A 13,678-nucleotide genomic window follows, 5' to 3' on the forward strand; every position below is an offset into this window, starting at 1 on the left:
GCAGTGTCTTAAATGTAAAATGTTTGGCCACATGGCAAGTTTGTGCAGATGGAATAAATATGTTGTGGAAGAGTCGGTGGATACAGTGTGCCATTGGGGTGGGAACCATGCTCCCGGCTTCCAGGAGTGGCCGGTAAGGGCGAAGGAGGTTGAAGTAGCAAATATCCTTTTTTTCCACCAGGTCTCCTATGCAGAGGCAGTGCAAATAGCTGAAGGAGCAAGTGCAAATGAGGAAGAAATGGCAATAAATGTCAAACCATCAAGAAATATAAGAAACTTGACATAATTGTGAATTGGGGGGGGGGTGCTACCCATCCAACCTTCTTCACCCTTTTCCCTGTTTTTCTGCGTTTTCACCCCACACAATAGGTGGCACTATGCACCTCTAACGTATATTTCCTGACCGCCAAATACCATAGAAGAGTAGACCCGGAAAAACTTTCCTTTAGTTTTTTCTTGACACGTATCTAGCAACGAAGTTGGCGGAGTCCAGTGTTGAATAGTTCATCGTTGCAGGTAACAACGGTTAGTATTGCTTAGTCAAATCCATGTAACAGTAAAATACGTTTTTATAGCTTGGTTAAATATTGTGTCGAGGCCCACATTCATTTTAGCAAAGCCGCCTGATCCCGCGAGCTTAACGTTACAATTAATATCCGTGCAGTTATGATGTAACTAGATATAATTTCCAGACTGATACTATAGGTAGTGCAGTGGTATGGTAATCAGTCGGGTAAATTACGAGGCTGCATTCCTTTATTAGTCTGCTCTAACTAGTTAGCCAACGTTAGCTAGCCACCCTGATTGTCTACGGAAACTAGTTAGGCATCCAGTTAGCCAGCTAACTTGGAGTACATTTGGCTACTTAGCTAGCTGACGTTAAATACCAGTTTTAGTAAACTAGCTAGCTAACCAGCTAACGTTAGATGGCAAATTATTTATTTAATCAAATATTGCCCCGCATGTTTAACAAACGTGCTTGCCAGCTAGCTAACGTTAACTCACCTAGCTAACGTTAGGTTAACGTTCTTTGCGTGGTTGCCATGGCGTTGTAAAGCAGCCTAAACAGCGAACTCTGTAAATGTTGTAGCTACATATTTGTTGTTAGTGTTTCTTTCTTAATCAGCGTTTTTGTTTTTAATAAGTTTATTGGATATCTAGTTATTTATATCCACGGAGTTGCGGGACTGATGGCATGTTGACTTGTCTGGTTTGGCTAAATAGCTGGCTGAAGTTTGTGTTTAAAAGATGCATCTCAGCCCCGGCTGCTTGATCAATGAGACCTGACCCCCATTCTGAAAATGTCAGAGCTCGTAGTGGAGATGACTACTGTTCTAGACTGATGTGTGGTGGGCTTTCTGCGCTGTAGTAGCAGCAGAGGCATCACCAACATGGGTGCTACACGTCAGTTGTGGAGGGGTATGAAGTCGCCACAATGGAAATAAGTTGTCAAACTTTTGTCATCCTCGATGATTTTAAATGTACTATCTACATGCGTGGGTTGTATTGACTTTTTCCACATTTTGTTACATTACAGCCTTGTTCTAAAATGTATTCAATTGTTTTCCCCCCTCATCTATGTACACATAATACCCCATAATGACAAAGAAACAACAGGTTTAGACATTTTAGCAAATGTATTTTTTTTTAAAACGGACATTTACATACAGAACCAGTGAAAAGTTTGGACACCAACTCATTCAAGGGGTTCAATATATTTACTATTTAATACATTCTACACATCAAAACTATGAAATGGCACACATGGAATCATGTAGTAACAAAAAAAGTGTTAAACAAATCAAAATATATTTTATATTCAAAGTAGCCACCCTTTGCCTTTACAGCTTTGCACACTCTTGGCATTCTCTCAACCAGCTGTTGGAAAAGCATTTCTCACGAAGTCTCTTGAAAGAGTTCCCACATGCTGAAGACTTGTTATCTGCTTTTCCAGCACTCTGTGGTCCAAATCATCCCAAGCCATCTCAATTGGGTTGAGGTCGGGTGATTGTGGAGGCCAGGTCATCTGATGCAGGACTCCATCACTCTCCTTCTTGGTCAAATAGCACTTACGCAGCTTGGAGTGTGTGTTGGTTCATTGTCCTGTTGAAAAACTAATTATAGTCCCACTAAGCGCAAACAAGATGGGATGGTCTATCGCTGTGGTAGCCATGCTGTTTAAGTGTGCCTTGAATTCTAAATGAATCACAGACAGTGTCACCAGCAAAGCACCATCACACCTCCTCCATGCTTCATGGTGGGAACCACACATGCGGAGAGATCATCCGTTCGCCTACTCTGTGTCTCAAAGACACGGCGGTTGGAACCAAAAATCTCATCAGATCAAAGGACAGGTTTCCACCGGTCTAATGTCCATTGCTCGTGTTTCTTGGCCCAAGCAAGTCTCTTCTTCTTATTGGTGCCCTTTAGTAGTGTTTTCTTTGCAGCAATTCGACCATGGCCCGATTCACACAGTCTCCTCTGAACAGTTGATGTCTGTTACTTGAATTTCTTAATTTTCTGCATTGACTGACCATGTCTTAAAGTAAGGATGGACTGTTTCTCTTTGCTTATTTGAGCTGTTCTAGTCATAATATGGACTTGGTCTTTTACCAAATAGGGCTATTTTCTGTATACCACTAGGGTTGCAAAATTCCCAGGTTTTCCAGAAATCCTGGTTGGAAAACTAGAATAAGCAGGATATCCAGGAATCTTCCAAACAGGGTTTCTGGAAATTTAGTTACTGGAATTTTTCAACCCTATATACCACCCCTACCTTGTCACAACACAACTGATTGGCTCAAACGCATTAAGAAGGAATGAAATTCCACACATTTACTTTTAACAAAAGACACCTGTTAATTGAAATTCATTCCTGGTGACTACCGCATGAAGCTGGTTGAGCAAATGCCAAGAGTGTGCAAAGCTGTCATCAAGGCAAAGGGTGGCTACTTAGAATCTCAAATACAAAATATTTTGATTTAACACTTTTTTGGGGGGGGGGTTACTACTTGAAACCATATGTGTTATTTAATAGTTTTGATGTCTTCACTATTACTCTACAATGTAGGAAATTGTAAAAAAAAAAAAAAAAAAAAAAACTCTTGAATGAGTAGATGTGTCCAAACTTTTGACTGGTACTGTACATATTACTGTAACTACCTCGTACCCCAGCACATTGACTTGGTACCGGTACTCCTTGTTTAGCCTGTCTCCTTATTGTTTTAGTTTGAACATGTTTGTTGCTTTTTAACTCTGCGTTGTTGGGAAAGGGCTCGTAAGTAAGCATTTGACGGTGAAGTCGACACCTGACCTGTTGTATTCGGCACATGTGACATGAAATTTGATTTAGCTAGAATGTTGGTTGGCTAGCTCATCACTAGTTTAACTAGCTAAATGGCTAGCTAGCTAAAGTCACATATCAAGAGGGAATACCGTTGAAAACAAACATTAGACAGCCAGGTAGCTAACGTTAGAGTTGGGTAGCTAGTTGGATAGTTAGTTAACCAATCAGGTATATGTTCACTGTCTTCCTGAATATAGCTAAGTTTGCCACTACCGTTAAGATTGGAAGGTAACTTAGCTAGCTAGCGGTCAGTAAGACTGTCTAGCCACAGATGGCAAGTATATTTGGTGCATCAAATGGCTTTCCCCTTGATGCTACGTTTCTAGCGAGCAAACGTATCTACATGAAAATAATCATACCAGGAATAAGGGCAGCAGTACACACTAACTTCCCAGATACCAATGCATCAAGCGGTGCTAAACTAGCCATCAATTGAATGCTGTTTACACCATTTTCTCCTCCGGGTGTACAATGCTCATTATCTATTTATTTTTTGCAGACGGTCAAAAATGTCAGGGTTTGACAACTTCAACACAGATTTCTACCAGTCCAGCTACAGTGTAGATGACCAAGGCCAACCTGCTGGATATGGCTACAGTAACACAGAAGACCCCTACAAACAGTATGTTTTGTCAACTTGTTAAGATTGCATTGACCCCAGTTACTTATCTGTAACTCACTGTGCTCTGAAAATACACATGCCTGTCAACAATTTGATAACAATGCATTTTCCCTCAATGTCTCTCAACGGCCTGTTTTGCTAGTATTGTTCCCTATGTGTTGCTTACTAGCTTGAGGCATAGTGTTTTTAACAAAGCCATGAAGGTTTTCTGAGAAGTGTGCCTATGTTTCCCCCTCAGGGGTCAGTATGACTACTCCCAACCGATGGGGTACTCAGCCCCAGGGATGATGCAACCCCAGCAGCCCTACACAGGCCAGATCTACCAGCCCACACCAGCCTTCACACCTTCCCCCACACAGTCTATGTACGGCAGCAGCTTTGATGATGAGCCCCCGCTGCTGGAGGGTAAGGATAACCAAGTGGTGATACTCCATAGGGAAAGGGGTGGTAAAGAATTCTAACTCAGTTGCTTGATCACAAATCAATCCTTTTCCTCTACTTGCCTAAGCACTTTTGTTGATCTGAGAGGATTGGCTAGTTGAAGCCAGGTGGAGCTTTTAGATTTGATCTTTACCTCTGACTTACTCTGAAGCAATGGAGCTTCATACTAGGGATTGGGGGAATGAAGACACATTTCTCAAGGTATGAGTGGTCAGGGGAGCACATAGCCAAAAGGATCCGACTCTCGTTCTCGTGTCGGATAAGTGCTATGCCGGAATATGGACAGCCGGAGCCCAGCGCAGTATATGGCTGGGAAAACATTCCTCAATCCAGGGATGGAATATGTCGTTGTACTCCTAGGGCTCTATTTTATCTGTATCAATGAAGTCTTGTGTTAGTGTGATTTAAAATGGAAATGTTCCTGCATTAGTGGAGACTGCAGGCATGGTTAATATGTCGGCTCAATCGGAAATGACCTTTTACATTTCTATCGTGAAATCTGTAACCCTTCAGCAATCGATTGAATATAGCTCCTAATCAAAATGATGAAAGGTGAACCAAGAAGATTGAAATATGTCTGCCGTTTTTGTCAACATGCTAGGTTAGCTAATGCTAAAGCACCCCATCGGATTCAACTACACTTTTGGTAGCTACTCACCCCATCCCTAGGCATTGCATTTTCATGGAATCCAATGGGTGGCTATAGCATTAGCTAGCCTAGCATGCTGGCGAAAACAGCGGTTTAATTTACTAGCTGTATTTCAATCTTCTCAATTCACCTTTTTATAATTTCAGGATGATTAGGCGTATGTCATACTTTTTGGTCATGTAATGTATGTGGACACATGCTCTGGGGTTGAGTTCAGGGCTCTGTGCAGGCCAGTCAAGTTCTTCCACAACATCCACACAACAAACCATTTCTGTATGGACCTCGCTTTGTGCACGGGGGCATTGTCATGCTGAAACAGGAAAGGGCCTTCCCCAAATGGTTGTCTCAAAGTTGGAAGCACAGAATCATCTAGAATGTCATTGTATGCTGTAGCGTTATGATTTCCCTTCACTGGAACTAAGGTGCTTAGCCCAGACCATTATTCCTCCACCACCACTCCAGCCGATGCTTTTCATTGACAATGTTTATCTTAAGCTTGTGTGCGTCTTCTCGCCCATGGAAACCCATTTCATGAAGCTCCCAACAAACAGTTTCTGTGTTGACATTGCTTCGAGGCAGTTTGGAACTAGGTAGTGAGTGTTGCAACCGAGGACAGATGATTTTTATGCGCTTCAGCAGTCGGCGGTCCCGTTCTGTGAGCTTGTGTGGCCGACCACTTCGCGGTTGTGCCATTGTTGCGCCTTTCCACTTCACAATAACAGCATTTACAGTTGACCGGGCAGCTCTAGCAGGGCAGAAATTTGTCGAACTGACTTGTACGATGTGGCACCATCTTATGGTGGTGCCATATTTGAAATGCGCTGACCTCTTCAGTAAGGCCATTCTACTGACAATATTTGTCTATGGAGAATGTATGGCTGTGTGCTCGATTTTATACACCTGTCAGCAACGGGTGTGGCAGAAATAGCTGAATCCACTCATTTGAAGCGGTGTCCACATACTTTTGTATATATAGTGTATTCCATCCCTAGGTTGAGGTACAGTATGTTTTCCCAGCCATATACCGCGCCGGGCTCTGATTGTCCACATTCCGACTAGAGGGAAATGAACAAGTCAGATCCTTTTGGCTTGGGAGCACATCAAGATATATAGAGGACTCTAGTGCCCAAAAGCCAATTTTAGCATGGGCAGCACCATTAAGGACTTTCACCATTTTGAAGTGGTTAACTGGGTTGGACTTCCTATGGTTTAAGGAAGGATCACATAATTCCATCCAGGTCATCAGGAGGGATCAGTCAATTAATTATACTTGTGAGCAAACGTTCCATAAATGCAGGTGGCAGTAAATCGCCAACCTTGGCTTCATACCTATTCAAACAATACACTCCAGTTATGTAACTTTGTTTGTTTTCCTACTCAAGAAGTAGTAGAAGAAAATTGATTACTTCACACTTCAGATGGCCTCAATGGCGCTACCCGCGTGCTCAGATGCCATAACAGGACAGATGCAAAGTTGTGATCTCTATACATCTCTATGGTGGAGCACTATGATGGGTTTAGTGAGATATGTGTCCATGTTGCCCTCCCCTGTGACAAGTAGAGTGACCCAGTTGTGTGCACTAAATGGGTCAGCAGTCAGGGATCACCAGGGCCATCCTGCTAAGCTAATAAATTACTCCAAGTAAGGTCTTATTTTGGAGATGAGCATTCATCTGATACATTGGTGTGTCGTAGTGAAAAGTGTTCTTGATACAAAATAAATGTTTCTGTTGCTTGTAATTTCCTTTTTAAACTGAAAAAGTGTCATTCTAGGAGGTATAGAGAATTGTATGGTTCTCATTTTTTCTGGCTATATTGTAAGAATGAGTTGTCCCTTCTCTCAACCAACCCTTTCACTTAAATCTGACATTGCTTTAATATAATGTATTGCTTTTGCTCTACCTCACAGAATTGGGCATTAACTTTGACCACATCTGGCAGAAGACCCTAACAGTGCTCCACCCCATGAAGGCAGCAGATGGTAACATTATGAACGAGACTGACCTGGCTGGGCCCATGGTGTTCTGTCTGGCCTTCGGAGCCACCTTACTTCTGGTAAGAACTATTCTATTACTGATGCAGTACAGCACTTGAACACTTACATGGTATCTGTATGTATTTGTCATTATACCTTGTGAAGAAATGGCTGTAAACGCAGATGGCTGATGAGTTGTCCACATGTTCCCGTCTCTGTCTATCTGCTACAGACAGGAAAGATCCAGTTTGGCTATGTGTATGGCATCAGCGTCATCGGCTGCCTGGGGATGTACTGTCTCCTCAACCTAATGAGCATGACAGGTGTGTCGTTTGGCTGTGTCGCCAGTGTCCTGGGCTACTGCCTGCTACCCATGATCCTCCTTGCCAGCTTCGGAATAATTTTCTCTTTACAGTAAGTACAAACATGGGCCTGAGAATAGAGGTTAGATCAGTTTAGTAAGGTACTCTGTCACATTATATAGAGCAGACCTGTGGATTAGAAGTGTCAGGTGGTGCATAACATAATATGAGCCTTTGCAACTGTAAAATGACTGACTTTTGATGCTCTTTGTTTGTGGACAATTTAAATTGCACATTTTCTTACCAAACAATGTACCAACTGTTCTAACTGGCTTTTCTTGACCTTTTTCAGAGGCATGTTTGGAATAATCATCGCAGCCACCATAATTGGCTGGTGCAGTTTCTCCGCTTCCAAGATCTTCATCTCGGCCCTGGCCATGGACGGACAGCAACTTCTGGTGGCGTACCCCTGCGCCCTCCTCTATGGGGTGTTCGCCCTCATCTCTGTTTTCTGAACTGTCTCCGTCTGTCTGTCATCTACACCATGCAGGAAAATGGCCCAGCAAACCCAACTAACTTGAGGACCAGTAAGACGCGCCACTGTGCTGCACCCCCATCACAGTGCAGTGGTGTGGCCAGAAACCCTGTCAGTTGCATTCCACTTCTACACCCGCCGACAGGGGTCAGTTGTAGTATCAATTCCAAACCCTTTTGATTCAGGACTAAGGACCCATCCACGGACCTCTGCAATCTTATATTTAATGTAAAACTTGTTCTTTATTCTGTTTGTGTTTTTGGTTCTAAGATTTATTTGAGCTTTTGAGGCTTAGAAAATGTTTTGCACAGGTATTTTAAATTTTATTCAACTGAAGCAGGTGACTTGAAATTGAGTTGTTAGAATAAGACCTTGTTGCATAGTTAATCTCTCTCTTATATCAACAGCCCTCTCATTCATACATACACATCTGGGTACTCAGAGGTCTCCTTACAACTCTGAAAAGACATGTTTTATAAACCTGCAATCATTTTCACTCCATTTTCTGTCCCGTTAGCTCTTTCTTAGAACAATTTAAATTGCTGAAACGTGGCACTGACTGACCAAAGCTCTGCCTTGTGGCATTCTTCATTGTATCCCCCCCCCCATGTGGTCTGGGCTGTGTTGGTTATGCAGCTTGTGTGATTCTAAACTTTGGTCAGTCAAAGGGCCTGCGTGATGGCACAGCTGTGTACACACTGCACACAAACATGCACACACTCAAGTTATGTCCAAAATGAATAAAAAAAGGTGAATAGATATTTGTGAGGTTTACATTTTATTGTAAGATTGTTTGTTGTTCAAGATCACATTAACCGCACTGCAGGGCTCTGGCCTACTGTGCTGTTCAGACTTTGTGTATCCACATTTTTTTCATGAACAGAATAGGCGTCACAAGGCTGTTAACGGTATTGCACTACAGGCCGGTCAAACCACACAAGAAGTATCTCGCAGATCCTTGGCGATTTTCTGTGTCTTAACCATTATTCCCATGACGTTTGTATTTGATTGGTTTTCTATTTTTCACCTGAAGGCTATGATGCATTGTTGAGCTTGTTTTTTGGCTGCAGGTTGATTATGGCACACTAGATTGCATTGATTAACTGTTGTCATAGTTTGTCTTTTACTGTTCACTTTGACTGACTACAATGTGGGTGTGAATTTTGGTTTCACTGTTAATGAGCACGGTTTTATGGTCATCAGTGTTTTTTTCTCAGTTTTCCTATAACTTTGTTTCTTGTGCTAAACCTGAGCTCCTGGAGGGATGCCATTTTATGTAGCCTTCCTAAGAATAATGAATAATGCAAGAAAATTAAATGCAGTGCTTTATTTCAACAAACTGTACACAAGGGTATACTTAGCATTTCAACCAAGAGCCATTTATAGTGCTGCTCTTTTATGGCCAAGTATTTATATACTGTATCATTTGTTTTTGTACAGCTAAAAAGTCCCACGGTTCTTTTGTCATGTTGAAGTTCTTGATAAATTGGCAAAGCGTCGTGCTTGTGTGGTTTTTATCGGCCGCTATCTAAATAAAATATAGGTCGATACATCTTTTTTTATTCTTTCATGCTTTCAACCTGCAACAATGGTTTGTGGTTTTTGGAATTCATCCTGTAATGACTGGCTGGTGGAACCAAAACCATATTTTTCTCTACTGCAGTGGTCATTCATTCTGGTCCTGGAGAGCTACCCTCCTGTAGGTTTTCGCTCCAACCCCAGTTGTAACCTACTTGATACAGCTTATCAACAAGCTAGTTATTAGAATCCAATGCGCTAGATTAGGGTTGCAGTGAATCAAGACTTGATCTCTAGGAACTGGATTGGAGAGCCCTGCTCTACTATATAACATCAGTCTGTATGTTGAGAGATCAAAGATCTTTACTAATTGTTTGGATTATGTTTTCAGTATGAAGGTAAATGACACTAATGCCCCATCCTGATGGCAATGGGTCATGGTTTTGTATCCCAGTCACTATTAGTCTATAGGAAAAATAGAGATTCATCATATTTGATTAATTATGAGGATATACTATAAGTATTTGTATTTATGTATCCCCATTGGCTACTGTCAAGGCAGCAGCTAATCTTCCTGGGGTCCAGCAAAATTAAGGCAGTTATGCATTTTTTTAAACATTACAATACATTCACAACATATTAAGTGTGTGCCTTCAGGCCCCTACTCTACTACCACATATCTACAACACAAAATCCATGTATACGTGTGTGTGTATAGTGCGTATGTTATCGTGTGTTTGTATGCATGTGTCTGTGCCTATGTTTGTGTTTCTTCACAGTCCCCGCTGTTTCATAAGATCTATTTTTATCATTTTTTAAAATCACATTCTACTGCTTGCATGAGTTACTTGATGCGGAATAGAGTTCCTGGTTATCATGGCTCTATGTAGTAATGTGTGCCTCCCATAGTCTGTTCTGGACTTGGGGACTGTGAGGAGACCTCTGGTGGCGTGTCTTGTGGGCTATGCATGGGTGTCCAGTAGTTCAAGCAAACAGCTCGGTGCTGTTTCAACATGTCAATACCTCACAAATACAAGTAGTGATGAAGTCAATCTCTCTTCCACTTTGAGCCAGGAGAGATTGACATGCATATTATTGTTAGCTCACTGTACATCCAAGGGCCAGCCGCTCTGCCCTGTTCTAAGCCAATTAAAATTTTCCTAAGGCCCTCTTTGTGGCACTTGACCACACGACTGAACAGTATTCCAGGTGCAACAAAACTAAGGCCTGTAGGACCTGCCTTGTGGATAGTGCTGAATGCAGAGCAGTGCTCTATTGTGGACAGACTTCTCCCCGTCGTAGCTACTGTTGTATCAATATGTTTTGACCATCCAGGGTTACTCCAAGCAGTTTAGTCTCCTGAACTTGCTCAATTAACACAACAGTTCCACAGATGATGATGATGCAATCTCAATTGCACTCCACACTGCCCTTTCCCACCTGGACAAAAGGAACACCTATGTGAGAATACTGTTCATTAACTAGAGATCAGCGTTCAACACCATAGTGCCCACAAAACGCATCACTAAGCTAAGGACCCTGGGACTAAACACCTCCCTCTGCAACTGGATCCTGGACTTCCTGATGGGCCGCCCCCAGGTGGTAAGGGTAAGCAGCAACAACATCTGCCATGCTGGTCCTCAACATGGGGGCCCCTCAGTGGTGTGTGCTTAGTCCCCTCCTGTACTCCCTGTTCACCCACGACTGCGTGGCCAAGCACGACTCCAACACCATCATTAAGTTTGCTGACGACACAACAGTGGTAGGCCTGATCACCGACAACGATGAGACAGCCTATAGGGAGGAGGTCAGAGATCTGGCAGTGTGGTGCCCAGACAACAACCTCTCCCTCAACGTGAGCAAGACAAAGGAGCTGATCTTGGACTACAGGAAAAGGAGGGCCGAACACGCCCCCATTCACATCAACGAAGCTGTAGTGGAGCGGGTCAAGAGTTTCAAGTTCCTTGGTGTCCACATCACTAACAAACTATCATGGTCCAAACACACCAAGACAGTTGTGTAGATGGCACGATAACACCTTTTCCCCCTCAGGAGACTGAAAAGATTTGGCATGTGTCCCCAGATCCTCAAAAAGTTCTACAGTTGCACCATCGAGTGCATCCTGACCGGTTACATCCCACCTGGTATGGCAACTGTTCAGCATCCAACCGTAAGGCGCTACAGAGTGTAGTGCATACGGCCCAGTACATCACCGGGGCCAAGCTTCCTGCCATCCAGGACCTATATACTAGGCGGTGTCAGAGGAAGGCCCAGTCACCCAAGTCATAGACTGTTCTGTCTGCTACACTACAGCAAGCGGTACCGGAGTGCCAAGTCTAGGTCCAAAAGGCTTCTTAACAGCTTCTATCCCCAAGCCATAAGACTGCTTAACAATTAATCAAATGGCCACCCGAACAATTTACATTGACCCCCCCCCCCCACCTTTATTTCTACACTGCTGCTACTCGCTGTTTATTAACTATGCATAGTGACTTCATCCCTATCTACATGTACAAATTACCTCGACTAACCTGTACACCCGCACGTTGACTCGGTAACCCCTGTATATAGCCTAGGTATTATTATTTTATTGTGCTACTTTTACATTTTTTGTAAACATTTCTCTTAACTATTTCTTGAACTGCATTGTTGGTTAAGGGCTTGTAAGTATGCATTTCACGGTAAATTCAACACCTGTTGTATTCGGCGAATGTGACAAATACAATTTGATTTGAAATACAATGCTTTTCGGGTTTTTTTATATTTAGGACTAACTTATTCCTTAACCCATTCTGAAACTATCTGCAGCGTTTTGTTAACTGTTGCAGTCATTTCAGTCGCTGTGGCAGCTGATGTGTATAGTGTTGAGTCATCTGCATACATAAACACACTGGCTTTACTCAAAGCCAGTGGCATGTGTTTAGTAAAGATTGAAAAGCTGTCCTGGGGAATTCCTGATTCTACATAGATTTTGTTGGAGAGGCTTCCATTAAAGTTAGACAGGCAACTCTTTATCCACAATATAGCAGGGGGTGTAAAACTATAACATACGTTTTTCCACCAACAGACTGTGATCGATGATGTCAAAAGCTGCACTGAAGTGTAACAAAACAGCCCCCACAATATTTTTATCATCTACTTTTCTCAGACATTCATCAGTCATTTGTGTAAGTGCTGTGCTTGTTGAATTTCCTTCCCTATAAGTGTGCTGAAAGTCTGTGAAATAGCATTGTATCTGGTCAAACACAATTTCTTCCGAAAGTTTACAAAGGTTCGGTAATGGGCTGATTAGTCTGCTATTTGAGCCAGTAAACGGGTTTTTACTATCCTTAGGTAATGGAATAACCTTTGCTTTCCTCCAGGGCACACACTTTCTAGTAGGTTTAAATTTAAGATATGGCATATAGGAGTGACAATATCGTCCACTATTATCCTCAGTAATTTTCCATCTAAGTTGTCAGACCCTGGTGGCTTGTTATTGTTGATAAACAACAATTTGTTCACCTTTTTTTCACCTCTTCCACACTTACTATACTTACTATCATTCATTTTCAGAGACAAGTTTCTACCACCCTGCATGTTTTCTGATTAACTCTAAGAGCCCCATGGAAGGTGACTCACACTGTGTCTTACGACTTACTTACTCACGCTCTCATAAAGAATCAAACAAATTATATAAAGGCGATGTGGGGATTTCATGCTTTACATTTGATGGAAATCTACTTTAATTTCCATTGTTTCACAGATTCACACAGACACAGATGTGTTTGATGGGTCTCAGAGTTTTTCACACCCCTGTGGCACTGGTCTGTCATTCACAGTAGAACTCTGGCCTCGGGAGGGTGACACAGCTGCCATAGGGACAGTGTCTCAGACTATAAAAAATCTTACCCATAACACCTTAGAAACCATTTGTGTGGTTATATTTAATAAAATGTTTTGTTTTAAATGATGCATTGAAGTTAACGCATGGTTGTAAAGAAATTGCTTTTAGAGGTCATAGGCCTACAGGAATACTTCAGGCATTTTTAGGCTCATGTTGGTGATTTTTTTTTTGAGAACTGGTCAGTGGTCATGATCAAGCGCTCAGTTTCAGGTCCTAATGTTTTAGTGCAACAAAATAGAATGATTCCAAAAACCTCAAAACATGGCTCCAGTTTGTTGGTACGCCAACTTAATTCTCAGGGAACCCCAGAGAGCTTTTAAGGTTTCTGTTAGCAGTAAGTAAGGTCAGTAAGAATGTTCCAATTTAAGACCTGATGCAGTTTGGGGTTAATGCATGTCTATAAA

General features: G+C 42.3%; 1 protein-coding gene across 2 annotated transcripts; it reads left to right on the forward strand.

Annotated features, from left to right (window-relative positions):
• Nucleotides 1–405: 405 nt before the first annotated feature.
• Nucleotides 406–9,422, forward strand: LOC106567491 (protein YIPF5). Of its 2 annotated transcripts, none has more exons than XM_014136780.2 (6): nucleotides 406–525; nucleotides 3,846–3,968; nucleotides 4,207–4,373; nucleotides 6,968–7,113; nucleotides 7,266–7,447; nucleotides 7,688–9,422. In XM_014136780.2, the coding sequence occupies exons 2-6, from the start codon at nucleotides 3,856–3,858 to the stop codon at nucleotides 7,848–7,850; spliced, it is 771 nt and encodes a 256-aa protein (XP_013992255.1). In that variant the 5' UTR covers nucleotides 406–525; nucleotides 3,846–3,855; the 3' UTR covers nucleotides 7,851–9,422. The 2 variants fall into 2 exon arrangements, with proteins under 2 accessions (XP_013992255.1, XP_013992256.1); XM_014136781.2 differs by having other exon boundaries at nucleotides 406–516.
• The last annotated feature ends 4,256 nt before the right edge of the window (nucleotides 9,423–13,678 follow it).

This window comes from Salmo salar, chromosome ssa13 (genome assembly GCF_905237065.1).
Source record: "Salmo salar chromosome ssa13, Ssal_v3.1, whole genome shotgun sequence".
Lineage (NCBI taxonomy): Eukaryota > Metazoa > Chordata > Actinopteri > Salmoniformes > Salmonidae > Salmo > Salmo salar.

Excerpts from the sequence above, each read along its gene's own strand:
- LOC106567491 (XM_014136780.2), top strand. The coding sequence starts at position 3,856 with ATGTCAGGGTTTGACAACTTCAACACAGATTTCTACCAGTCCAGCTAC. Across the intron at positions 4,374-6,967 it reads TGAGCCCCCGCTGCTGGAGG|AATTGGGCATTAACTTTGAC; the intron begins GTAAGGATAACC and ends TCTACCTCACAG. Across the intron at positions 7,114-7,265 it reads TCGGAGCCACCTTACTTCTG|ACAGGAAAGATCCAGTTTGG; the intron begins GTAAGAACTATT and ends TATCTGCTACAG.